General features: G+C 46.1%; 1 protein-coding gene across 1 annotated transcript in view; it reads left to right on the plus strand.

Annotated features, from left to right (window-relative positions):
• The window catches only part of ttn.2 (titin, tandem duplicate 2), a 178,306-nt gene that overhangs the window by 134,304 nt on the left and 17,376 nt on the right, over positions 1 to 26,626 (plus strand). Inside the window, exons 217-232 of the mRNA XM_074694523.1 lie at positions 68 to 17,161; positions 17,248 to 17,544; positions 17,706 to 18,293; positions 18,398 to 18,700; positions 18,796 to 19,092; positions 19,287 to 19,574; positions 19,676 to 19,975; positions 20,120 to 20,271; positions 20,363 to 20,513; positions 20,621 to 20,920; positions 21,079 to 22,845; positions 22,971 to 23,264; positions 23,363 to 23,650; positions 23,826 to 24,125; positions 24,258 to 24,592; positions 24,828 to 26,559. Coding sequence (XP_074550624.1) covers positions 68 to 17,161; positions 17,248 to 17,544; positions 17,706 to 18,293; positions 18,398 to 18,700; positions 18,796 to 19,092; positions 19,287 to 19,574; positions 19,676 to 19,975; positions 20,120 to 20,271; positions 20,363 to 20,513; positions 20,621 to 20,920; positions 21,079 to 22,845; positions 22,971 to 23,264; positions 23,363 to 23,650; positions 23,826 to 24,125; positions 24,258 to 24,592; positions 24,828 to 26,559 — 24,486 coding nt within the window. The remainder of the gene's footprint in view (positions 1 to 67; positions 17,162 to 17,247; positions 17,545 to 17,705; positions 18,294 to 18,397; positions 18,701 to 18,795; positions 19,093 to 19,286; positions 19,575 to 19,675; positions 19,976 to 20,119; positions 20,272 to 20,362; positions 20,514 to 20,620; positions 20,921 to 21,078; positions 22,846 to 22,970; positions 23,265 to 23,362; positions 23,651 to 23,825; positions 24,126 to 24,257; positions 24,593 to 24,827; positions 26,560 to 26,626) is intronic.

A 26,626-nucleotide genomic window follows, 5' to 3' on the forward strand; every position in this document is an offset into this window, starting at 1 on the left:
GTTACAATATTGGGACCTTGAGATTGTAAAAAGCCTTTTGTTAACTTCTTGCAAAATTTTCTTTTAGATCCACCTGGACCTCCATCTAACCCCAGAATTGCAGACACAACAAAAACCACAGCTACCTTTGCCTGGGGCAGACCCCACTATGATGGTGGTCTTGAGGTAGAGGGATACATTGTTGAGTACAAAAAGGAAGGTCTCGATGACTGGGAGGTGGAAACACAGTACCCATTGAAAGCTACCGAATATGTTATTGGTAAACTTCAAAAAGGAGGCAAATACCACTTCAGAGTCAGCGCAGTAAACTCAGAGGGAGTTGGTGAGCCAGCAGAGATTGAAAAAGTTACTGAACTTGTGGACCAGGAGACACAGCCAGACTTTGAGCTTGATGCCGAACTAAGGAAAACACTGGTTGTCAGGTGTCGAGCATCCATTCGTATGTTTGTTCCCATTCGTGGTCGTCCTGTTCCTGAAGTAACCTGGAGCAAAGATGATACCAACCTGAAAACACGTGCTCACATTGACACCACAGAGTCCTACACTCTTCTGGTTATTCCTGACTGCACCAGATATGATGCTGGAAAGTACAACCTCTGTCTCGAGAATGTTGCTGGAAAGAAGACCGGCTTTGTTAATGTAAAAGTACTGGACACACCGGGACCACCAGTCAACCTTAAACCCAGGGAGATCACGAAGAACAGCATCACCCTTCAATGGGAAATCCCTATAATTGATGGTGGTTCTAAGATTCATAACTATATAGTTGAAAAGAGAGCAGCCACCAAGAAAGCATACACTGTACTTAGCACAACTTGGCAGAAGTGTTCCTTCAAGATTTCAGACCTGAGAGAGGGAGCTTACTATTACTTCCGTGTCTCAGCTGAGAATGACCTGGGAGTAGGAGAGCCTGCTGAAACCCCTGAGCCAATCAGGGTGTCTCAGGCCCCCTCAGCACCTGAGAACCTTTATGTCACAGATGTAACAGCTGACAGTGCTAGCCTGTCATGGACCAAGCCCTTGCACGATGGTGGCTCCTTGATCACAGGGTATGTCATTGAGGCACAGAAGAAGGATAGTGACCAGTGGGTCCATGTTACCACAGTTAAGGCTCTTGACTACACGGTCACAGATCTGATTGAGGGCGCTGAATATACTTTCCGCATAATGGCAGTCAATGCATCAGGAAGAAGTGACCCTCGTGAGAGCAGGCCTGCCATTATCAGAGAGCAGACTTCTGCTCCTTCCTTTGACCTGCGCGGAGTCTACCAGAAGACTGTCATCGCCAAGGCAGGAGACCGTGTAAAGGTTGAGATTCCCGTGCTTGGCAAACCCAGACCTGTCGTTTCTTGGAAGAAGGGTGATACAACTCTTAAGGAGACACAAAGGATCAATACTGAAACTACCCCAACATCAACTATCCTCAACATCAATGAGATCAAAAGAACTGATGGAGGCCAGTACTCCATGACTGGAAAAAATATGCTTGGTACACTGACTGAGACAATAACAGTCCTGGTCCATGATATTCCAGGTCCTCCCACTGGGCCTATCAAGCTAGATGAGGTCTCATGTGATTATGTTCTCATGTCTTGGGAGGCACCAGAGAATGATGGAGGTGTTCCAATTAACAACTATATTGTTGAGATGCGAGAGACCACTGGTACTTCATGGATTGAGTTAGCTGCCACAGTGATCAGAACCACATTCAAAGCAGCCCGCCTCAACACTGGTACCCAGTACCAGTTCCGTGTCAGAGCTCAAAACAGATATGGTATTGGACCATGCATTATCTCTGAATCAGTGGTTGCTGCCTATCCATTTGATGTGCCAAGTCAGCCAGGCATTCCTGTTGTCACGTCACACAACAAGGATTCAATGACACTGAGCTGGAATGAACCATCCTCTGATGGAGGAAGTCCAATCCTTGGCTATCATATGGACAGGAAAGAGAAAAACAGTATTCTGTGGCAGAGGATTAGCAAAGGTCTTGTTGTGGGGAATATTTTCAAATCAACCGGGCTTGTTGATGGAATCGCATATGAGCACCGTGTCACAGCTGAAAACATGGCTGGCCTCAGCAAACCAAGCAAGGCCTCTGAGCCCATGTATGCTTTAGACCCAGTTGACCCACCTGGCAGACCCGTGGCACTCAATGTGACCAGACATGAGGTGACAGTGTCATGGACCAAACCAGAAGGAGATGGTGGATTTTCTATCACTGGATACACTGTAGAGAGAAGAGAGATGCCCAATGGACGCTGGCTTAAAGCCAATTTCAACAACATCCTAGAAACCATATATACAGTCAGCGGTCTAATTGAAGATGCAACCTATGAGTTCCGTGTGACTGCTAGAAACTCAGCAGGTGCTGTCAGTGCTCCATCCCAGCCATCTGAGGCAATCACATGTAGAGATGACATTGAAGAGCCCAGGCTGGATGTTGATGCATCATATAGCAGTAATGTTGTCGTCATGGCAGGGGAGGTTTTCAAGCTGGAAGCTAATGTTACTGGCAGGCCAATCCCATCCCTGGTATGGTCCAAAGAAGGAAAGGAGCTTGAGGACACAGCCAAGATAGAAATAAAGACAACCAACTTCCACACAACTCTCACTAACAAAGATTCTTTGAGGAAAGATGGCGGTTCCTTTACCCTTACTGCCAGCAATCCAGGAGGCTTTGCCAAGTTCACATTTAATGTGAAAGTGTTAGACAGACCTGGACCACCAGATGGTCTCACTGTTACTGATGTCACAGCCGAGAAATGTGTCCTTAATTGGCTACATCCAACACATGATGGTGGGGCCAAAATCGATTATTTCATTATTCAGAGGCGTGAGACCAGTAGGTTGGCATGGACAAATGTTGCCACAGATCTTCAAGCGAACAGATTCAAGGTTACCAAGCTTCTAAAGGGCAATGAGTACATCTTCAGAGTCATGGCTGTTAACAAGTATGGCGTGGGTGAACCCTTGGAGTCTGAACCCGTCATATGTGCCAACCCCTATGTCCCTAGCGATGCACCACATCAGCCTGAAGTTACCACCATTACCAAGGACTCAATGGTTGTCTGCTGGGAACGTCCTGAACATGATGGAGGCAGTAGGATAAACACGTACATAATTGAGAGAAGAGACAAGACAGGCCTGCGCTGGGTGAAGTGTAACAAGAGGACTGTAACTGACTTGCGCTTCAAGGCCTCTGGCCTCACAGAAGGACACGAGTATGAATTCAGAGTTTTAGCTGAAAACAATGCTGGTCTTAGCCAGCCTAGTCCTTCCAGTCCATTCTACAAAGCTGAAGACACAATCTTCCAGCCTGGACCCCCAGGGAACCCCAGAGTACTTGACACGACGAAGTCCTCTATCACTCTTGCCTGGAATAAGCCTGTATATGATGGTGGCTCTGAAATCACTGGTTACGTTGTAGAAACATGCCTACCAGAGGAAGATGAGTGGACAATTCACACTCCAAAGAAGGGATGGACAGCTACATCCTTCACCATTACCAATCTGAAGGAAAACCAAGAGTACAAAATCAACATTTGCGCCACTAATTGTGAAGGAGTGGGAGAGCCTGCTGCTGTTCCTGGAACCCCCAAGGCTGAAGACAGACTGCTTCCCCCTGAAATTGAACTTGGAGCAGAGCTTCGCAAGGTGGTGTGCATCAGAGCCTGCAGCACACTCAGACTATTTGTCCCTATAAAGGGAAGACCAGCACCTGAAATAAAATGGGCTAGAGAACATGGAGAATCCCTTGATAAGGCTAATATCGAGATCACCCCTTCATTTACCACTCTTCAGGTTGACAATGTTGACAGATTTGACGGGGGAAAATATATTGTCACTGTAGAGAATGCATCAGGAAGTAAAACAGCCTTTGTCAATGTCAGGGTACTAGATACACCAGGAGCACCCCAGAATCTAATAGTCAAGGAAGTCACTAGAGATTCAGTTTCCCTTGTTTGGGATGCTCCTTTAATTGATGGTGGCTCCAGAGTTCGCAACTACATTGTGGAGAAGCGTGAGTCAACAAGAAAAGCCTATTCAACAGTGTGTGCAAGTTGCCACAAGTCTAGCTGGAAAGTTGGAGAGCTGGAAGAAGGAAAGCTGTACTCTTTCAGAATCCTTGCTGAGAATGAATTTGGCATTGGCCTCCCTGTGGAGACGGTGGAACCAATAAAAGTGTCAGAGCGACCTCTGCCACCTGGCAAAGTGTCCCTTTGTGAAGTAACCAGTTCCAGTGTCACTTTGTCCTGGGAAAAGCCTGACCATGATGGTGGTAGCAGAATAACTGGCTATATAGTTGAAATGCAGGGTAAAGGCAGTGACAAATGGACTCAGGTTATGGTGGTGAAGACCAACGGAGCTCTTGTAACTGGCTTGACTCAGGGAGAAGAGTACATGTTCCGTATCCTGGCCACCAATGAAAAGGGAATAAGTGACCCACGTCCTCTTAGTATGCCTGTGGTAGCTAAAGACTTGGTCATCCCCCCGACCTTCAAACTACTTTTCAGCACTTTCAGTGGACTAGCAGGAGATGATCTGAAGATAGATGTACCATATGTTGCCTGTCCCAAGGCTGCAGTAACTTGGCTAAAAGATGGTGTAGCTCTTAAGGAGACAACAAGAGTCAATGCTGAAGCCACTGACAAAAACCTTCTCTTGGTTATTAAGGAAGCTTGCAGAGATGATGTGGGCACTTACACCATTAAGCTTTCTAACACAGCCGGTGAGGCATCCACAGACCTAAGTGTGATTGTTCTAGATAAGCCTGGTCCACCAACTGGTCCAATTAAGCTGGAAGATGTCACTGCTGACAGTGTCATCCTTTCATGGAATCCTCCAGAGTATGACGGTTGTTGCTCCATCAACAACTATGTCGTTGAGAAGAGAGACACATCTACTACCAACTGGCAAATTGTCTCTGCTACAGTGGCCAGAACCACCATAAAGGCAGCCCGTCTGAAGACTGGGTGTGAGTACCAGTTCAGAATTGCTGCAGAGAATAGATATGGCAAGTCATCAGCCCTGCTCTCTGAGACCATTGTTGCTCAGTATCCCTTTGAACTGCCCAGCCATCCTCGTTCTGTTGTGGTCCAGTCAGCTACCAAAGAGACTATGGTAGTTGTGTGGGACAAACCCAGCAATGATGGGGGTAGCAAAATTATGGGCTACCACCTAGAGCTCAAAGAGAGAAACAGTATACTGTGGGTCAAGCAGAACAAACAAATCATCCCAGAGACCAGATTCAAAGTTGTTGGCCTTGAAGAAGGAATTGAATATGAATTTAGAGTGTATGCTGAGAACATTGTTGGCTTAAGCAAAGCCAGCAAAGCAAGTGAAATCCAAGTGGCAAGGGATCCCTGTGACAGACCTGGAAAACCAGAGGCTGTCATTGTGACAAGAAACCAAGTGACACTCAGATGGACAAAACCAGAATATGATGGAGGCATTAAGATCACAGGGTATTTGGTGGAGAAGAAGGAAGGAACTGGTCGTTGGATGAAGGCCAGTTTTACCAACATCATTGAGACTGAATTTGTTGTCACAGGATTAACTGAAGATCAAGTATACGAGTTCCGTGTGATTGCCAGAAATTCAGCTGGTGTCCTTAGCCAGCCATCTGATTCTACGGGAGCTATTACTGCAAAGGATGAGGTTGACCCACCAAAGATTGATTTGGACTCTAAATACTCACAAGTTGTAGTGGTAAATGCTGGAGAGACATTCAGGCTTGAGGCTGCTGTCTATGGTAAACCTGTGCCAACAGTACACTGGCTCAAGGAGGGTGAGGAGATTGCAGAGGCAGCTCGATTGGAAATCAAGAATACAGACTTTATAGCCTGTATAGTTGTCAAAGAAGCTATTCGTGTTGATGGAGGTCAGTATACTTTGCTGGTCAAGAATGTTGGAGGAGAGAAATCAATAAATATTAATGTCAAGGTCCTGGACAGACCAGGTCCACCTGAAGGCCCTATCTCTATCTATGGGGTCACCAATGAGAAATGCTCTATATCCTGGAAACCTCCCTTGCAAGACGGAGGTAGTGACGTTTCTCATTACATTGTTGAGAGGAGAGAAACTAGCCGACTGGTATGGACTGTAGTTGAACCAAAAGTTCAGACACTGAACCTGAAGATCACAAAACTCCTTCCTGGTAATGAGTACATCTTTAGAGTGATTCCAGTCAACAAATATGGAGTTGGTGAGCCTCTGGAATCTGAGCCGATGATTGCAAAAAATCCGTTTGTGACTCCAAACCCACCAACAGAGGTAGAAGTCTCCACAATAACCAAAGACTCCATGGTGGTGACCTGGGAGCGACCGACTCATGATGGTGGCAGTCCCATCCAGGGATACATAGTTGAAAAACGTGATAAGGACGGTGTCAGGTGGACTAGGTGCAACAAGCGCACAGTGAGTGAGCTGCGTTTCAGAGTGACAGGGCTACTAGAAAGCCACAGCTATGAATTCAGAGTCGCTGCAGAGAATGCTGCAGGTGTTGGCACACCCAGTGCACCAACAGTATACTACAAAGCACTGGATCCTATTTTCGAAGCAGGCCCACCCAACAACCCCAAGGTGGTTGACTCAACTAGATCAACAGTTTCCCTCATGTGGGGCAGACCCATCTATGATGGTGGCTGTGAAATTCAGGCTTATATTGTTGAAGCCTGCAACACTGCAACTGATGAATGGTTTATGTGCACTCCTTCCACTGGAATCGCAGACACTAAGTTCACAGTGACTAAGCTTCTGGAAAAGCAGGAGTACCAGTTCAGAGTATGTGCTATCAACAAAGTCGGTGTTGGTGAGCATGCAGATGTTCCAGGAAAAGTTCTTCTTGAGGAGAAGCTTGAAGCACCCGATCTTGACCTGGATAATGACATGAGAAAGATGATCAACATCAGAGCAGCCAGCACTCTAAGACTTTTTGTACCAGTGAGAGGCCGTCCAGCTCCTGAAGTAAAGTGGGGCAAGGCTGAGGGTGAAATTAAAGAGACCGCCCAGATTGACAACACAGGCAGCTATGCCTCACTTGTTATTGAGAACGTCGACAGATTTGACAGTGGCAAATATACTTTGACTGCAGAGAATGCCAGTGGGGTTAAGTCAGTCTTCATCAGTGTCAGAGTCCTTGACTCACCCAGTCCCCCAACCAACTTCATAGTGAAAGAGATTACTAAGAACTCAGTGACTCTTACATGGGAACCTCCAGTTCTTGATGGAGGCTCAAAGATTAAGAACTATATTGTTGAGAAGCGTGAAAGCACTAGGAAAGTTTACTCTCCCATCACCACTTGCAACAAAATGTCATGGAAAGTTGAGCCTCTCCCAGAGGGTGGAATCTTCTTCTTCAGAGTTTCAGCTGAGAATGAATATGGTGTCGGTCTCCCTTCCAAAACTCTGGAACCAATTAAAATCTCTGAGAAACCTCAGCCACCTGGTAAAGTCAGTGTTGTTGATGTAACTTCCAGCACTGTAACACTTTCTTGGGAAAAGCCTGTACATGATGGTGGCAGCAGAATCAGTTACTATGAAATCGAACTGGCTCCAAAGGACAGTGAAGCTTGGTCTGTGTGTGCTAGTGTTAAGGCACTGGAGACAGTAGTGACAAACCTTCTTAAGGGAGAGGAGTACCAATTCAGAGTTGTGGCTGTAAATGAAAAAGGCAAAAGTGACCCCAGACAACTGGTTCAATCAGTTGTCGCAAAGGACCTTGTCATTGAGCCTGCTGTCAGACCTAAAGTTAGCACCTACAGTGTCCAGGTTGGGTATGACCTCAAGATAGAGGTCCCTATTGCTGGTCATCCAAAACCAACCATCACATGGACAAAGGATGGAGCTGCGCTCAAGCAGACTACCAGAGTCAACGTCAGTGACTCAGCAAATCAGACGACTCTTACTATTAAGGATGCAACCAGGGAGGATGGAGGCATGTACAGCATCAATATTACAAATGCCCTTGGTTCTAAAGATGCCACAATTGAGGTTATTACTCTGGACAAACCAGGCCCACCAACAGGACCTGTCAAGGTGGAGGACATCAGCGCAGAGAGTATGACCCTTAGCTGGGAACCCCCTACCTATACAGGAGGCTGTCCAATCTCCAATTATGTGGTGGAGAAAAGAGATACAACCACAACTAATTGGGTAGTCGTATCTGCCACTGTGGCCAGAACAACACTTAAAGTATCTAACTTGAAGACTGGTGCTGAATATCAGTTCAGAATTTATGCAGAGAATAGATATGGAAAGAGTTATGCCATTGACTCAGAGCCTGTGGTTGCACAGTATCCCTTCCAAGAGCCCGGCCCACCAGGAACACCATTTGTTTCTTCATACAGTAAAGACTATATGGTAGTTGAGTGGCACAAACCCCCATCTGATGGAGGAAGTGCCATCATGGGCTATCATCTGGAGAGGAAAGAGAAAAACAGCATTCTCTGGACAAAGATCAACAAAATGCTTATCCAAGACTGCAGGTTCAAGTCCACTCCTCTAGAGGAAGGCATTGAGTATGAATACAGAGTCTATGCCGAGAATATTGTGGGCATTGGGAAATGCAGCAAAGTCTCTGAGGTTTATGTTGCTCGTGACCCTTGTGACCCCCCTGGTCGCCCTGTGGCTGTAATTGTGACCAGGCACTCAGTGAAGCTAAGATGGACCCCTCCAACATATGATGGTGGAAGCTTGGTAACTGGCTATGTAGTGGAAAAACGTGACCTTCCTGAAGGGAAGTGGATGAAAGCTAGCTTTGCAAATGTCATTGAACTGGAATTCACTGTGACAGGTCTGACAGAGGAAAGTAAATATGATTTCAGAGTACTTGCAAGGAATGCAGCTGGTGCTGTCAGCAAGCCCTCTGAGAGCACAGGATCCATCACTGCAAAGGATGAAGTTGACCTACCTAATTGTGAGACAGATCCAATGTACAACCAGACCATTGTTTTAAATGCTGGAGAGACTTTCAATCTGGAAGCCAGTGTGGAAGGAAAGCCCATCCCTACAGCTCAGTGGTTCAAAGGAAGCGTTGAGGTTGAAAACTCAGCAAGAGCTGAGATCAAAAATACAGATTTTAAGGCTTTGCTAGTTGTCAAGGATGCTATTAGAGTGGATGGTGGCCAGTACACACTTGTTCTTACTAATGTGGCTGGTACCAAGACTGTTCCATTTAGCGTGAAGGTCTTGGACAGACCAGGTCCTTCAGAGGGACCTCTTACTGTCAGCAATGTTACTGAGGAGAAGTGCTCACTGTCATGGCTGCCACCAAGGCACGATGGAGGAGCTAGCATCTCTCACTACGTCATTCAGAAACGTGAAACAAGCCGCCTGGCTTGGACTGTGGTGTCCAGTGACTGTGGAGCTACTATGATCAAGGTTACAAAGCTGTTAAAGGGAAATGAGTACATCTTTAGAGTCATGGCTGTCAATAAATATGGTGTGGGAGAGCCTCTGGAATCAGCACCAGTTATCATGAGGAATCCATTTGTTCCTCCTGGCTCACCTCATGAGTTGGAGATCACCAACATTACCAGAGACTCCATGACTGTATGTTGGAACCGCCCAGAAACCACAGGAGGTAGTGAGATTGTTGGTTACATTGTTGAGAAGAGAGACAGAGCAGGGGTAAGATGGACCAAGTGCAACAAACGCAGAGTGACAGACTTGCGCTTCAGAGTAACAGCTCTGACTGAGGACCATGAATATGAATTCAGGGTATCTGCTGAGAATGCAGCTGGAGTGGGTCAACCAAGTCCAGCAACACCCTACCTTAAAGCCTGTGACCCTACCTTTGAACCAGGCTGTCCCACTAATGCACATCTTGTAGACACAACAAAAGATTCCATCACCGTGGCCTGGCACCGCCCAATCTATGATGGTGGTTGTGAGATTCAAGGATACGCAGTAGAAATAACAAAGGCAGAAGAAGAGGAATGGACCATTTGCACCCCACCATCTGGAGTCAGTGCTACCAAATTTACGATCACCAAGTTAATTGAGCACCAGGAATACAAGGTGCGCATATGTGCCATAAATAAACTTGGTATTGGTGAACCCACAGAGATTGAGGGTGTTTTGAAACCTCTGGATAAAATTGATCCCCCAGAAGTGATCCTGGATTCAGAGCTCAGGAAAGGAATAGTTGTCCGTGCAGGAGGCTCAATGAGAATCTGCGTTCCATTCAAGGGCCGTCCAACTCCTGAGGTCAGCTGGGCAAAGGAGGATGGAGAGCTGCCCACTAAAGTTCAGAAAGAGACGGGTGAAGATTACACACAGCTTTCTGTTGACATCTGTGACAAATATGACGCTGGAAAATACATCCTCACCTTGGAAAATAGCGCAGGAACAAAGTCAGCCTTTGTCTCAGTTAAAGTTTTGGACACTCCTGGAGCTCCTCTGAATCTTAATGTAAAGGATATTACAAGGCAAAGTGTCACTTTGACATGGGAGCCTCCTCTTATTGATGGTGGTTCAAGAGTCAAGAATTACCTTGTTGAAAAGCGTGAGGGTAACAGGAAAGTTTACTCCAATGTAGACAACAAGTGCACAAAGACAAGCTACCGCATCACAGGACTCACTGAGGGACTTATTTACTATTTCAGAGTGTTGGCAGAGAACGAGTTTGGAGTTGGACAGGCAGTAGAGACAGTGGATGCAGTTAAGACCTCTGAGCCTCCTCTGTCTGTTGGTAAGGTCACTTTAACTGAAGTGACTAAGACCAGTGCTTCACTCTCATGGGAGAAGCCAGACCATGATGGGGGCAGTAGGATTATGGGTTACTACATTGAGATGCAGCCTGTGGGCTCAGAAGAATGGGTGGTAGCTACTATAACCAAAACCTGTGAGGGCACTGTCACAGGCCTAAGCGCAGGACATGAGTACTTGTTCAGAGTATCAGCCTTTAATGAGAAAGGCAAGAGTGACCCCAGGCCTCTGGCAGCACCAGTCACTGCAAAGGATGTAACTATTGAGCCCAGATTCAAGATTGCATTTAATACTTACAGCTTACAGAACGGGGAAGATCTGAAAATTGAGATTCCAGTGATCGGGCGTCCTGTTCCCACGGTTGAATGGAAAAAGGATGGACAGGCTCTTAAAGAGACAACAAGACTACATGTATCCAGCACACCTTCATCAACCAAGCTCACTATCAAGGATGCAAATAGGGAAGATTCTGGAAAATACACACTTACAGCTACCAGCAGCATTGGTACAGCCACGGAGGAGATTACTGTTATTGTTCTTGAAAAGCCTGGCCCACCTAAAGGCCCTATAAAGATTGAGGAGGTGAGCTCTAACTATGTCACACTCTCCTGGGAGCCACCAGAGTACACTGGAGGCTGTCAGATCAACAACTATATTGTAGAGAAAAGAGACACCACCACAACTACCTGGCAGATTGTGTCTGCTACTATTGCAAGGACAACAATTAAAGTCACCAACTTAAAGACTGGAGTAGAGTATCAGTTTAGAGTGTCATCTGAAAACAGATATGGAAAGAGCAGCGCTATTGTTTCTCCAAACGTAATTGCTCAGTATCCATTCAGTGAGCCTGCTGCACCAGGAGCACCAGTTGTTTCTGCTTCCACCAAGGATAACATGGTTGTCGAATGGAAACCACCCACCAACAATGGTGGCAGCCCAATTCTTGGTTATCACCTTGAAAGAAAAGAGAAGAACAGCCTTTTGTGGACTAAACTCAACAAGCTTTTAATCCCAGAGACACGTTTCAAGACTACAGAGCTGGAAGAAGGTATTGAGTATGAATTCAGAGTTTACGCTGAGAATATTGCTGGACTCAGCCCGGCTAGCAAGGTCTCAGAGAGCACAGTAGCAAGGGACCCCTGTGACCCACCTGGCACACCTGATGCAATTGAAATCACTAGGAACCATGTTACACTTCAGTGGACAAGGCCTCAGTATGATGGAGGAAGTGCAATCACTGGATATGTGATTGAGAGGAAGAAGCACCCAGATAACCGCTGGATGAAAGCCAGCTTTACTAACATCATTGATACCCAATTCACAATCACTGGTCTGACAGAGGACTGTGTTTATGAATTTAGAGTGATTGCCAGGAATGCTGCTGGTATTTCTAGCCGTCCTTCTCAGGGTACAGGAGCAATTACTGCTAAAGATGAAATTGAGGCACCAGGAGCAACCATGGACTCTAAATTTAAGGACATGACCATTGTTAAGGCTGGTGAGTCATTTGTCATTGATGCTGACTACACTGGCAAGCCTCTACCTGAGGTCATTTGGTTAAAGGATGGAAAGGAGATTGACAAAACAACACCGAGAATGGAAGTCAAGACAACACTTACGCGCACCATCTTGACAGTCAAAGACTGCATCAGAGTTGATGGTGGCCACTTTGTTCTCAAACTTGTTAACGTTGGTGGAGTCAAAATGATCCCAGTAATTGTCAAAGTTCTTGATAGGCCTGGTCCTCCAGATGGCCCGCTAGAAGTGAAAGGGGTCACAGCGGAGAAATGTTATCTCCACTGGAGCCATCCCTCACATGATGGTGGAGCCAGCATCTCACACTACATCATTGAGAAGAGAGAGACCAGTCGTTTGTCATGGACCATGGTTGAGCCAAAGATTCAGGCCATCAGCTACAAAATCACAAAACTGCTGCCTGGCAATGAGTACATCTTCAGGGTCACTGCTGTTAATAAATATGGTGTAGGTGAGCCTCTGGAATCTGAACCCGTTATTGCACGCAATCCCTTCACCACTCCCAGTGCACCTTCCACTCCTGAGCCAAGCGCTATCACTAGAGACTCTATCGTACTAACCTGGGAGAGGCCTGAAAATAACGGAGGGGCTGAGATAGAAGGATATGTTCTGGAAAAACGTGACAAGGATGGTGTTAGGTGGACTAAGTGCAACAAGAAGAGGCTGACTGACCTGAGATTTAGATGCTCTGGTCTAACTGAGGGCCACTGGTATGAATTCAGAGTTGCAGCAGAAAATGCTGCCGGCGTGGGAAAGTATAGCCCAGCAAGCGAATACATAAAGGCCTGTGATGCAACATATCCACCAGGACCACCAAATAACCCCAAAGTCACTGACCACTCTAGCACCACAGTCTCTCTGTGCTGGTCCAGGCCAATATATGATGGAGGGGCACCAATCCAAGGATATATTGTTGAAGTGAAAGAGGCAGCAGATGATGAGTGGGTTATTTGCACACCACACACTGGTGTCCAGACTACTCATTACACTGTAAAGACACTGAAGGAGAATGCAGAGTACAACTTCCGCATTTGTGCTATTAACTGTGAAGGAGTAGGAGAGCATGTGGACTTGCCTGGATCTGTAATTGCTGCGGAGAAGCTGGAGGCACCTGAAATTGAACTAGACGCGGATCTAAGAAAGATGGTTAATGTTCGGGCCACTGCCACTTTGCGTCTGTTTGTGACAATCAGAGGAAAGCCTGAACCTGAGGTCAGATGGTCTAAAGCTGATGGCACCATGAATGAGCGTGCCCAGATTGAAGTCACAAGCTCTTACACAATGTTGGTGATTGAGAATGTTGATCGTTTTGACACGGGCAAATATGTGCTTACCCTTGAAAACCTCAGTGGATCTAAATCAGCCTTCATTAATGTCAGAGTTTTGGATTCTCCCAGCGCTCCTACAAACCTGGAGGTTAAGGATGTGAAGAGAAGTTCTGTCTCGCTGTCTTGGGAACCCCCTCTCATTGATGGTGGGGCTAAAATATCACACTATATTGTGGAGAAGAGAGAGCAGAAGAGAATGGCATTCACTAGTGTTTGCACCAACTGTGTGAGGAACTCTTACATAGTTTCTGATCTGCAGTCAGGAGGACGCTATTATTTCCGTGTGTTGGCTGTGAATGAGTTGGGAGTAGGTTTGCCAGCCTCCACAGATCAAGTTAAGGTGTCTGAAGCTCCTTTGCCTCCTGGTAAAGTTGTTGTTGTTGATGTGACTCGACATACTGTTACCCTGTCTTGGGAGAAACCTGATTATGATGGAGGTAGCAAAATCACAAACTATCTTGTGGAGATGCAGCCTAAAGGGGATGACAAATGGACTGTATGCAGTGAAATCAAAGCACTGGAAGCTACTATTGATGGACTTGCAACTGGAGAGGAATATTCATTCAGGGTGATTGCTGTAAATGACAAAGGCAGAAGTGATCCAAAACCTCTTGCCAACCCTGTGGTAGTGAAGGACATCACATCAGAGCCCATCATCAAGCTGTTGTTCAACACTTACAGTGTAAAAGCAGGTGATGATCTGAAGATTGATGTTCCCTTCATAGGCAGACCTGAACCTGAGGTGTCCTGGAAAAAAGATGGTCAGGCACTTAAGCAGACAACCAGGGTCAACGTGCTCTCTTCCAAGACCTCATCCAAAATTGTCATCAAAGATGCTACAAAAGAGGATTCAGGAAAGTATGAGATTACTCTCACAAACTCAGTTGGCACAAAGAAAGCTGAAATCTCTGTATTAATCCTTGATAAACCTGGCCCCCCAAGCAACATTAAGTTTGATGAGGTTAGTGCTGACTTTATCTGTCTGTCTTGGGATGCTCCAACTTATGACGGAGGATGCCAGATTAACAACTATGTGGTGGAGAAAAGAGACACTACCACAACTACATGGCAGATAGTTTCTGCAACAGTAGCCAGAACTTCAATCAAGGTGTCCCGTCTCACCCAGGGAGTGGAATACCAGTTCCGTATTGCAGCTGAGAATCGATATGGTAAGAGTTCTGCTATTGATTCTGCTCCGGTTGTTGCTCAGTATCCTTTCGAACCTCCTGGCCCTCCAACCAATCTCAGAGTTACTCATGCCACAAAATATGGCATGCTTGTGGAATGGGGCAGACCTGCAAGCGATGGTGGGAGCCCTGTTATTGGTTATCATATAGAATGCAAAGACCAAAGCAGCATCCTATGGACGAAGGTTAACAGAGGCCTTCTGACAGAAAACCAGTTTAAGATGACAGGCATTGAAGAAGGACTGCTGTACCACTTCAGAGTATATGCTGAGAACATTGCAGGCATTGGTCCATGCACTAAGGCTTGTGACCCTGTGGCTGCCAGGGATCCTTGTGAACCTCCAGTTAACCTCAGAGTCACCAACATTACTCGTACTTCAGTTTCCCTCTTTTGGGAAAAGCCAGAGTATGATGGCGGAGTAAAGATTACTGGTTACATTGTTGAGCGTAAAGAACTTCCAAACGGCCGCTGGCTGAAATGCAACTTCACCAACTTGCAAGACACCTACTTTGATGTCACAGGCCTCACAGAAGATGTCCAATATGACTTCCATGTCATTGCCAGGAATTCTGCTGATCTCTTGAGTGTTCCCTCTGAGAGCACTGGTCCTGTCACTGTCAAGGATGATGTAGATCCTCCAACTATTATCCTTGATGATAAGTTCAGACAGTTAGTTGTCATTAAGGCTGGGGAGATGATTCAAATTGATGCTGAAATCACAGGTCGTCCACTTCCAGTTGTTTCCTGGTCCAAAGATGGAAAGGAGATTGAGGCCAAAGCCAGGTGTGAAATCACTTCCACCAACTTCACAACCTCATTACTTGTCAGAGATGCTATTAGAAGAGACTCTGGCCAGTATGTCCTGACCCTGCACAATGTGGCAGGAACAAGATCTGTCGCAGTCAATTGTAAGGTTCTGGATAGACCTGGACCTGCATCGGGTCCTTTGGCAGTGTCTGGCCTCACAGCAGAAAAATGCACCATTACCTGGGGTCCTCCTCAGGAGAATGGTGGTGCTGAAATCATGTACTACATTGTGGAGAAACGAGAGACCAGCCGCCTTGCCTGGACACTTGTCTATGGTGACATGAAGGCAACCACCTGCAAAGTTACTAAGTTACTCAAAGGAAATGAGTACATCTTCAGAGTCAGGGGAGTCAACAAATATGGGGAGGGTGAGGCCCTGGAGAGTGAGCCATCAAAGGCCATGGATCCATTCACTGTGCCTGCAGCCCCCACCGGTGTTGAGGTGACCTCAGTTACCAGTGAGGCAATGACCATCTGCTGGGAAAGACCAGTCTCCGATGGTGGCAGTAGTATCGCTGGCTATGTCATTGAGAAGAGAGAGAAGACTGGCCTTCGCTGGTGCCGTGTCAACAAGAAACCTGTATATGACCTCAGAGTCAAAGCTTCTCACCTTCGTGAGGGATGTGAGTATGAGTACAGAGTGTTTGCAGAGAATTCTGCTGGTCTTAGTGCTCCAAGTATTCCTTGCCCACTCACCAAGGCTGAGGATCCACAGTTCCTGCCTTCACCTCCTGCCAAGCCTAAGATCATTGACTCAACAAAGACCACAGTCACCTTGTCATGGAATAAGCCACTGTTCGATGGTGGAGCACCTGTGACTGGTTACAGGGTGGAATATAGGAAGAGTTTTGATGACGAATGGTTTGTTGGAGTACAAAATACCAAAAACACAGAGTTTACCGTGGTAGGACTGACACCTGGCACTGAATATGTGTTTGTTGTGAAGTCAATTAACAAAATTGGAGCCAGTGAACCCAGTCCTGAGACAGACAAACAGGTTGCCAAAGAAAGGGAAGAGGAGCCAGTCTTTGAAGTCAGCAATGAAATGAGGAAGACTCTTATTGTAAGAGACGGAAGCTCATTTACCATGACAGTACCTTTCAGAGGCAAACCTATCCCCAGTGTTTCATGGACTAAGCCTGATGTTGACCTCAGAGTGCGTGCTGTCATTGACACCACTGACACCTTTAGCTCTATCACCCTAGAGAGAGCAACTCGCGATGACTCTGGCAAATACACTATCACCTTGTCCAGTGTAGCTGGAACCGCCTCCCTAACGCTCAGTGTCAGAGTCCTGGACTCCCCAGGACCTCCCTCTTATGTAGGGGTCAAAGAAGTGACAAGGACCGGTGCAACTGTGACCTGGGACACACCTGAGAATGAGGGAGGAGGACCAGTCAAGAACTACCTCATTGATATCCGTGAGGCAAGCAAGAAAGGCTGGACCAGACTGACAGACACATGCCACAGGCTCACATATAAGGTGACAGATCTGAAGGAAGGAGAAATCTACTACTTCAGAGTGACGGGCGAGAATGAGTACGGTATTGGTCTTCCTGCAGAGACGAAAGAAGGAACAAAGATCTCAGGTACTGAAAAGAAATGGTGGTATCATTAAGTTTCCTTACTGCAAAACAGAACGGCTGATTATTAACTCATTGTGCTTTTTCCTCAGAAAAACCAAGCCCACCATCGAAGCTAGGTGTAACTGATGTGACCAAGGAGAGTGTATCCTTGGCTTGGGCCAAACCAGACCACGATGGAGGCAGCAGAATTACCAGCTACCTGGTTGAGGCTCAGGAGAAAGGACAGGAGAAGTGGGTTAAGTGTGGCACAACCAAGTCCATCCACTTTACTGTGTCTGGTCTGAGGGAAAATGCTGAGTACTTCTTCAGAGTGAGAGCTGAGAACCAGGCAGGGTTGAGTGATCCTAAGGAAATGGTCACTCCTGTTGCAGTCAAGGACCAGCTTGGTAAGTTTCAATGTGATCAGAACAGAATCAGATATATACCCTATTTGACTTGCCAGTGAAGGCTAAAAAGAAGTATGCGCTACAAAAACTTAAACACAGGAAATTTAAATCTAAAAACATTTGTGTTATAGTATTGTATCTAACTTCTCTTTGTATTCCAGAATCTCCTGAGATCATCATGAAGGACTTCCCCTACAACACAGTGTATGTTAGAGCTGGCTCCACCCTGAAATGTGAGATCCCTCTTACAGGGAAGCCTCTGCCTAAAGTCACCCTGTCAAAGGATAACGTAGTGCTCAAGTCAACAATGAGGTTCAATGCTGAAGTAACCCCAGACAGCATCAAGATCACGCTGCGTGAGAGCATTGCTGGAGATTCAGGACGCTATGATATCATTGCTTCCAACTCCACTGGCACAACCAAGTCCTTTGTAAACATTGTGGTTCTGGACCGCCCAAGTGCCCCACTTGGACCTGTGGAGTTGTTTGACGTGACAGAAGACAGTGTAGGCCTGAACTGGCTTCCGCCAGCATATGAAGGTGGCAGCCCCATCACAAACTACATCATCCAAAAGAGAGAGACAACCACAGCCAACTGGATAGATGTCTCTTCAGCTGTGGCCCGCTGCACCATGAAGGTCATGAAGCTGACCACTGGCCTGGAGTACCAGTTCAGAATCAGGGCTGAGAACAGATATGGAATAAGTGAGCATCTCGACTCACCAACTGTTTCTGTCTGTCTACCTTACAGTAAGTTTTTTCAATCCTCTCTTAACATGACTACATTTTCTTACACTTCTCATCACTTTGTGCTTTTTTCCTGCAAAACATTAAACTCTGCCTCTTACCACCAGCTATTCCTGATGCTCCATCCACTCCTGAGATCACTGCTGTCACCAGGGAAACTATCACTGTGGCCTGGAAAGAGCCGAAGTCAGATGGAGGAAGTCATGTGTTTGGCTACCACCTCCAGATGAAAGACAAGAACAGCATTCTTTGGCAGAGAGTCAACAAAATGGTGATCCGTGCAACACATTTCAAGGTCACCAACATCAATGCTGGACTAATCTATGAGTTCAAGGTGGCAGCAGAAAATGCTGCCGGAATCAGTGCCTTCAGCAAAATGTCTGATGCAGTGCTGGCTATTGATGCCTGTGGTGAGTTAAAAATCCAAATTCTATTTTTCAGTGGTTGATCAATCTGATCTGCATTTTAAACATTTTTTTTTAATTTTTTTTTTTTTTTTTTGCAGAGCCACCCATCAACTTGCGTATCAGTGACATCACAAAGCACTCCATCAGCCTGGCATGGCAGAAGCCCAACTTCGATGGTGGATCCCCCATCACAGGATACCTGATTGAGAAGAGGGAGGGTGTCAGTGCCAAGTGGTCAAAGGCTAACCTCACCAATGTGACTGATTGCCGCTTCACCGTAACCGGTCTCACCCAGGATGAAACTTACGAGTTTAGAGTCATGGCTAAGAATGCTGTTGGCTCAGTAAGCAACCCATCCATGACTGCTGGACCAGCCACATGTGTAGACACATATGGTAGGTGTATTTTATGTTTTTTAGCATTCTTTTCAAAACTGTACCTGTATAGGAAAAAATGCAATACTTGCATTATACTGGCCTTTACAATGCAAATCAAAACTTTTTCACATTTTTTCCCTTTTAAATCTTTTTCCCTTTTTGATTCATGGCACTATTTTAATCACCTGAATGAATTTTCTTTTATTACTCAGGTGCTCCAGAGATTGAAATTCCTCAAGAGTACCTCAATGAGGTCAAGTATAGAGCAGAATCTGATGTGGAGCTAATGTTCAATATCAAAGCCAAACCAGCTCCAACTATTGAGTGGTTTAAGGATGGCAGAGAGCTCAAGCCCAGTGCTCAGCTGTCCTTCAAACACACATTTGAGACAACCAGTGTGTTCCTGAGGGACACAAGCCGTCTAAACTCTGGAACCTATGAGGTCAAGGTGAAGAACTCACTGGGATCTGCATGTGCCATTGTCAGGCTGCTGATATTAGGTAGGTTTTACGTTATTTGTGTAACTTGCCCCAGAATGTTTATTTTTATATAGATATTATCAGAACCTGACAACATTAATATGTGTATCTTCCATACACAGACAAGCCAGGCCCCCCTGCTGATGAGATACAGTTTAAGAAGGTGACAGCTGACAACATCACCATCATGTGGTCTCCACCTGCTGATGAGGGTGGTGCCATGGTTACACATTACATCGTGGAAAAGAGGGAGACCAGTAGGGTCATGTGGTCCATCGTTTCAGAAAAACTGGTGGACTGCATTGTTAATGTGCCCAGACTCATTCAAGGAAATGAATACATCTTTAGAGTCCGTGGAGTCAACAAGTATGGTATTGGAGACCCACTTGAGTCTGTTCCTATAATCGCCAAGAACGCATTTGGTAAGTGAGCAGAAAAACACAAGTTACATCTCAAAATTATTGTCATGTGCTGTTCATTAAATTAAAAAGGGTATTGTAAGGGTGTTTTTAGATGCTAAAACCTGTATTTGTTTTTTTTTACCCAATCACTTTTGTACAAAACAGTTCCTCCCAGCGAGCCATCAAAGCCAACTGTGACCATGATCACCAAGTCAACAATGACAGTGATCTGGGAGAGACCAGCATTAGATGGAGGCAGTGACATTGACGGCTACTACCTGGAGAAGAGGGAGAAGAAGAGTTTGCAGTGGTTCAAGGTTTGTTCACAGAGTCTCTTATGATCTTTAAGTGTTAAAGAAGCGTTAATTTCTGGTATGCGTAACCTTCAAAGTGTCTGTTTTTGTCCAGGTGGCAAAGGGTACCATCAGAGACACCAGGCAGAAAGTCACCAACCTGGTGGAGAATAATGAGTACCAGTACAGAGTCTGTGCTGTCAACAAAGCCGGAGCAGGGAACTACTCTGAGGCTTCAGACCTCTTCAGGGCGTATGACCCAATTGGTATGTTTTCAGTTGGCACACAGCATCACATGCTCACCTGACAGGAACTATATCTCATTGATAGAGTACTTACTTGAGCCTTATTCATATTCTCTTGTGCCTGCTAGATTTGCCTGGAGAGCCATCCAAACTGCGAGTAGTCGACTCTACAAAGACCTCAATCACCCTTGGCTGGGAGAAGCCTGTGTATGACGGTGGCAGTGAAATCACACATTACCTCTTGGAATCAATGAACACAGAGGACAGAGAATGGGTGATCACCAACCCACAGGTCAAGACCTGCGAATATGTCGTGCCCCACCTTAAACCTGGAACCTACTACTTCTTCAGAGTTTCTGCTGTTAACTCCAAGGGCAAAGGAGAAGATATCAAAATGTACCAACCTGTGCAAGCCAAAGATATCTTAGGTTTGTATTGATCCAACCATGTCTAAGCTATTAGACGTGGGTGTTTTCAAATTGATTAATTGTTTCTTTAATTTGTTCTTTACTGATTTATAACTGTTCCAGTAATAATGTCATGGTTTGGTGTTACTTACTTTCTTTGTTACTGTTGTTTCCAACAGAGGAGGCTGATTTGGATCTGGATGTTCCAATGACAACTCAATATACAGCCAGAGCTGGTCGTGACGTTCAAGTGTTTATTCCCCTGAAGGGACGACCTGCCCCCAATGTCACATGGCGCCGTGGTGATCGCAACATGGCTGGTGACAACCGCTACACCATCAATAGCACTGAGAGAGCCACAACTCTCCTCATTCCCAAAGTCACTCGTGATGACTGTGGCAAGTACTTGCTTGAGATTGAGAACGGCGTTGGAGAATCCAAGATAATTACTGTATCCCTTAGGGTTCTTGACAGTCCATCAACCTGCCAGAAACTGCTTGTTAAGAATGTGACAAGAGGAAAGTTGACCCTTAGCTGGGAGGCTCCTCTTATAGATGGTGGTTCCCCTGTTTCTAATTACATTGTTGAGAAGAAAGCCTCAACCATGAAGGCTTATCAGGTTATCACTAATGAGTGTGCCAACACAACCTTTAAGGTCTCTGGCCTTGAGGAGGATGTGGCTTACTTCTTCCGTGTTTCTGCTGAAAACGAGTTTGGTGTTGGTGACACTTGTGAAACTACTGAGCCTGTTAGAGCAGCTGAAACTCCAGGAGCCGTTAAAGACTTGGTTATGTTGGACTCCACAAAGACCTCTGTTACCCTGCAGTGGACCAGACCTGACCATGATGGTGGAAGCTACATCACTGAGTACATTGTTGAGAAGAGAACTAAGGAAGACCCCAACTGGACTATGGGTGCAACATGCAAGCGTTGCACCTGTGAGGTTCCAAATCTCAAGGAGAATGCTGTCATGGACTTCAGAGTTTTTGCGAAAAATGAGAAGGGCAGAAGTGACTTCTCCCAGATTGGTCCAATCACAGTGATGGACTTTATTATTCCACCTGAGGCCACCCTCACTGACTACCCCAATGGAGAGCTTGCTGTTCGTATTGGTCAGAACATCCACATTGAGCTGCCCTTCAAGGGTAAACCAAGACCAGCAATCAGCTGGCTGAAGGATAATTTACCTCTGAAAGAAAGCGACAAGGTTCGTTTCAGGACCACAGACAACAAGACCTCTGTCACAGTCAGAGGAGTCAAAAAGGAGCATGCCGGACAGTACACCTTGGTTTTGGACAACAGAATCATCAAGAACTACTTTGACATTAATGTGACAACCCTGGGACCCCCTTCAGTGCCTGTTGGCCCTATCCGCTTTGATGAGATCAAAGCTCAGAGTATCATCATATCCTGGGATGAGCCAAAGGACGATGGAGGTGGTGAGATTTCCTGCTACAGTGTGGAGAAACGTGAGACATCCCAGGCTAACTGGAAGATGGTCTGCTCCAGTGTTGTAAGGGCCACTTTCAAGATTCCAAATCTGGTTAAGGGAACTGAGTACCAGTTCAGGGTCCGGGCAGAGAACAAGTATGGCGTCAGTGAAGCACTCACCTCCTCTAGCATTGTTGCCCAGCATCAGTACAAACCTCCAGGCCCACCAGGAAAGCCAGTGGCTTTCAATGTCACCAGCGATGGTATGACCATCAAGTGGGATGCTCCAGGCTTTGATGGAGGATCACCTATTTTGGGCTATCATGTTGAGAAAAAGGACAGGAACAGCCTTCTGTGGCAGAAAGTGAATTCTACCATCATCTCCAACAAAGAGTACAGAATAATTGGTCTGATGGAGGGTCTGGAGTACTCCTTCAGAGTCTATGCTGAAAACAATGCAGGACTCAGCACTGTTAGCGAACAGAGCAAACACGCATTGGCTATATCCCCTGTTGGTAAGTGCAAATTCATTTTCATTTTTTCTTTTGAATAGCTGCACATAAAAGCATTTGCCATGTAAAATCCTGTTTATATATAGTCGTTCTCAAGTAAAAGGACTGCTTTTCTTCCTTTATCTTAGATCCACCCGGCAATCCTGTCTGCATTGATGTGACAAGGGACTCCGTCACCCTGCAGTGGGACATCCCCAAGAGAGATGGTGGCAGTAAAATTGTGGCCTACAGTGTGGAGAGGCGCCAAGGTAGAGGCAAATGGCTGCGCTGCAACTTTACTGATATCAGCGAGACTCAGTTCACTGTCACTGGACTGTCTGCTGGAGACAGATATGAATTCAGAGTGATTGCCAGAAACGCTGTGGGTACAGTCAGTCCACCATCTAATTCTTCTGGTTACATTATGACCAAGGATGAGAGCAGTAAGTACTTACACTCTTGAAATGTGTTAATGATAATCATATTATTGTCTGATATGTCTTTTAACTGATCCATTGCGTCTTCCCCTTAACTACTACAGTTGCTCCTGAAATTGAGTGGTCTCCAGACCAGGTGCTCACCCTGAGGGCTGGAGAGCATGTCAAGCTAGCCTGCAACATCACAGGACGTCCTGTTCCCCAGGTGGTTTGGTATAAGGATGGCAAGGAAATCGACAAGAGGACCATGTTTGACATTGAAATCACCACTGGCATTGGCACCAGCAGTGTCTTTGTCCGTGATGCAGACAGGGACCACCGCGGCATCTACACTGTCGAAGCCAAGAACAGCTCTGGAACCAAGAAGGCTGACGTCAACGTCAGAGTACAAGGTGCATAAACCTTTATAATTTTGGCATAGAAGTACACTATCTCTTTAAAATCTGTTTCTTTATTTAAAAATGATCAAGAGAAGCAAGCCCAATGAATAAGATATCACCAGTTTAGAAAATTTAAATTAGGGACAGCTTCTGAAGCAATATGTCTACCTTGTACCTCTCTGTACAGATACCCCAGGACCTGTTGAAGGTCCAATCCGTTTCACCGGCATCACAGCTGACAAGTGCACCGTTTGGTGGAACCCACCAGAGAATGATGGTTGTGCTGCCATCACACACTATGTTGTGGAGAAGAGGGAGACTTCAAGAATCTCCTGGGCTTTGGTTACCTCCAAGTGTGAAGCCTGTTCCTTCAATGCCACAAACCTTATCAAGGGCAATGAGTACCAGTTCAGAATCTCTGCTGTCAACAAGTTTGGTGTTGGCAAGCCACTGGACTCTGATCCTGTCATTGCACAGATGCAATACAGTAAGTGAAGCAGTACTCAAGTGTTGAACATTTAACTAATACTGCACATGAGCAATGACTGAATATGACAAATAACGTAGAAATTATTTTATTTAACTTAGATTTGAAAACTTGTATCTTTTTCCACCCTAGCTGTACCTGATGCACCTGGTACCCCAGATGCCACTCATGTCACTGGAAACAGCATCACCTTGGGCTGGACTAGGCCAAGGTCAGATGGAGGTAATGAGATCAAATATTACATCCTTGAGAGGAGAGAAAAGAAGAGTCTACGCTGGGTGAAGGTGTCCTCCAAGCGACCCATCACAGAGCTGAGACACCGTGTCACCAACCTCACTGAGGGCAATGAATATGAGTTCCGTGTCATGGCTGAAAATGGTGCCGGCATTGGACCAGCCAGCAGTACCTCCAGGCTCTTCAAGTGCAGGGAGCCAACCAGTACTCCCAGCGCTCCCACAGTAATCAAGGTAAGATGGGACATACACCTAGTAGAAAGACAAGAGTAATTCTTGTTCAGATACTTTCTATGTAACTTTTCTAAGCCTGATCACAGTAACAGTCATTAACTGTCAGGTATGTTGGATGGAAATGGAAAGTAATTGTTTAGGATTCAGTTGCCATATTGGAAATCAGTACATATTTTGAATGCTATTAGTGCAGAAGTAAATAATCATTTGAACTCTGCCCTTTTCTGTCGATTAGGTCATTGACTCCACCAAGTCTTCTGTTACTCTGGAATGGACCAAACCAGTCTTTGATGGTGGCATGGAAATCATTGGTTATAATATTGATATGTGCAAGGCCAGTCTAGAGGAGTGGCACAGAGTGAACAAACAGATCTGTATTCACAACAGATACACTGCCAAGGGCCTGGTGCCTGGAGAGCTGTACAAGTTCAGAATCAGTGCTGTAAATGGATCTGGAGAAGGTGAAGCCTCAGTGATGCCTAATGCTGTTCAGGCTCTTGATAGACTTACTACTCCTGAGATCGATATTGATGCTAACTTCAAGCAGACACACATTGTGAAAAATGGTGGCACAGTCACCCTCTCCATTAACTTCCGTGGCAAACCAGCCCCACTTGCTACCTGGTCTAAGGTTGACAGTGAGCTGCCAGTCATGGCAGATATTAACACCACAGATTCTTCCTCTACTCTGACCATTGAGGGCTGCACCAGGTACGAGGCTGGCAAGTACACCCTTTCTCTGGAGAATAACTGTGGACGCAAGTCCATCACATTCACTGTGAAAGTGCTGGACACACCTGGGCCTCCAGGAGCCATCACATTCAAAGACGTCACCCGCGGAGCCTTGACAGTTATGTGGGATGCCCCCACAAATGATGGTGGAGCTCGTATCCATCACTACATTGTGGACAAGCGTGAGGCCAGCCGCCTGGCTTGGCAAGAGGTCAGCACCAAGTGCTCTCGCCAGATGATCAGGGTGACTGGTCTGGATATTGGTGTACCTTATCTCTTTAGGGTGATTGCTGTTAACCAGTATGGCCAGGGAGAGCCTCATGAGATGTCAGAGCCTGTCACTGCCACAGAAGAACCTGCACCACCCAAGAAAGTTGATGTTGTCGACACAAGCAGTTCCACTGCCTCCCTGGTGTGGCTGAAGCCTGAGCATGATGGTGGTAGCCGTGTTAGAGGCTACATTGTTGAATTCAGAGCTAAAGGCACTGACCGCTGGGTTGTTGCTGGAGAAAGTAAATCTATGAAGATGTTGGTGGAGGGTCTGATTGAGAACACTGAGTATGACTTTAGAGTCAAGGCAAAGAATGATGCTGGAATCAGTGAGCCCCAAGGCACCTTGAGTTCTGTCGTCATCAGAGAGCCTCGTATTGAACCAACTGCTGACCTCAGTGGCATCACCAACCAGCTCATCACCTGCAAGATCTCCAACACCTTCACTATTGACATTCCCATCAGTGGCAGGCCTGCCCCTAAGGTCACTTGGAAGCTGGAGGAGATGAAGCTGAAGGAGACAGACAGAGTCATTATCAGAACCACAAAGGAGACAACTACTCTCATTGTGAGAGACAGCAAGAGAAGCGACAGTGGCAAGTACTACCTGATCTTGGAGAATTCTGCCGGAGTGAAGACATTCACAGTGACAGTACTTATTGTTGGCAGACCAAGTCCACCAACAGGCCCTGTGGAAATCTCTGGGGTGTCCTCAGAGTCCTGCAGCCTTTCTTGGTCTGATCCAGTTGATGATGGTGGCTCTGAGATCACCAACTACATTGTTGAAAAACGTGAATCTGGCTCTGCATCCTGGCAAGTAGTTAACTCCAGTGTGAAGAGAACCACCATTAAAGTCACTCATCTCACCAAATATATGGAGTACACCTTCAGAGTGTGTGCTGAGAACAAGTTTGGAGTCAGCAAGTCCACGGAGTCTGCTCCTGTTGTCATCGAGCATCCATTTGGTGAGTTCTGTCAATATTTATACAAACAATACCATCATCTCAGCAGTAGCAGGAATCAGAGAGAATG

Source organism: Halichoeres trimaculatus, unplaced genomic scaffold (assembly GCF_033239565.1).
Source record: "Halichoeres trimaculatus isolate MK-OKI-2021-1 unplaced genomic scaffold, fHalTri1.1 fHalTri1_scaffold_19, whole genome shotgun sequence".
NCBI lineage: Eukaryota > Metazoa > Chordata > Actinopteri > Labriformes > Labridae > Halichoeres > Halichoeres trimaculatus.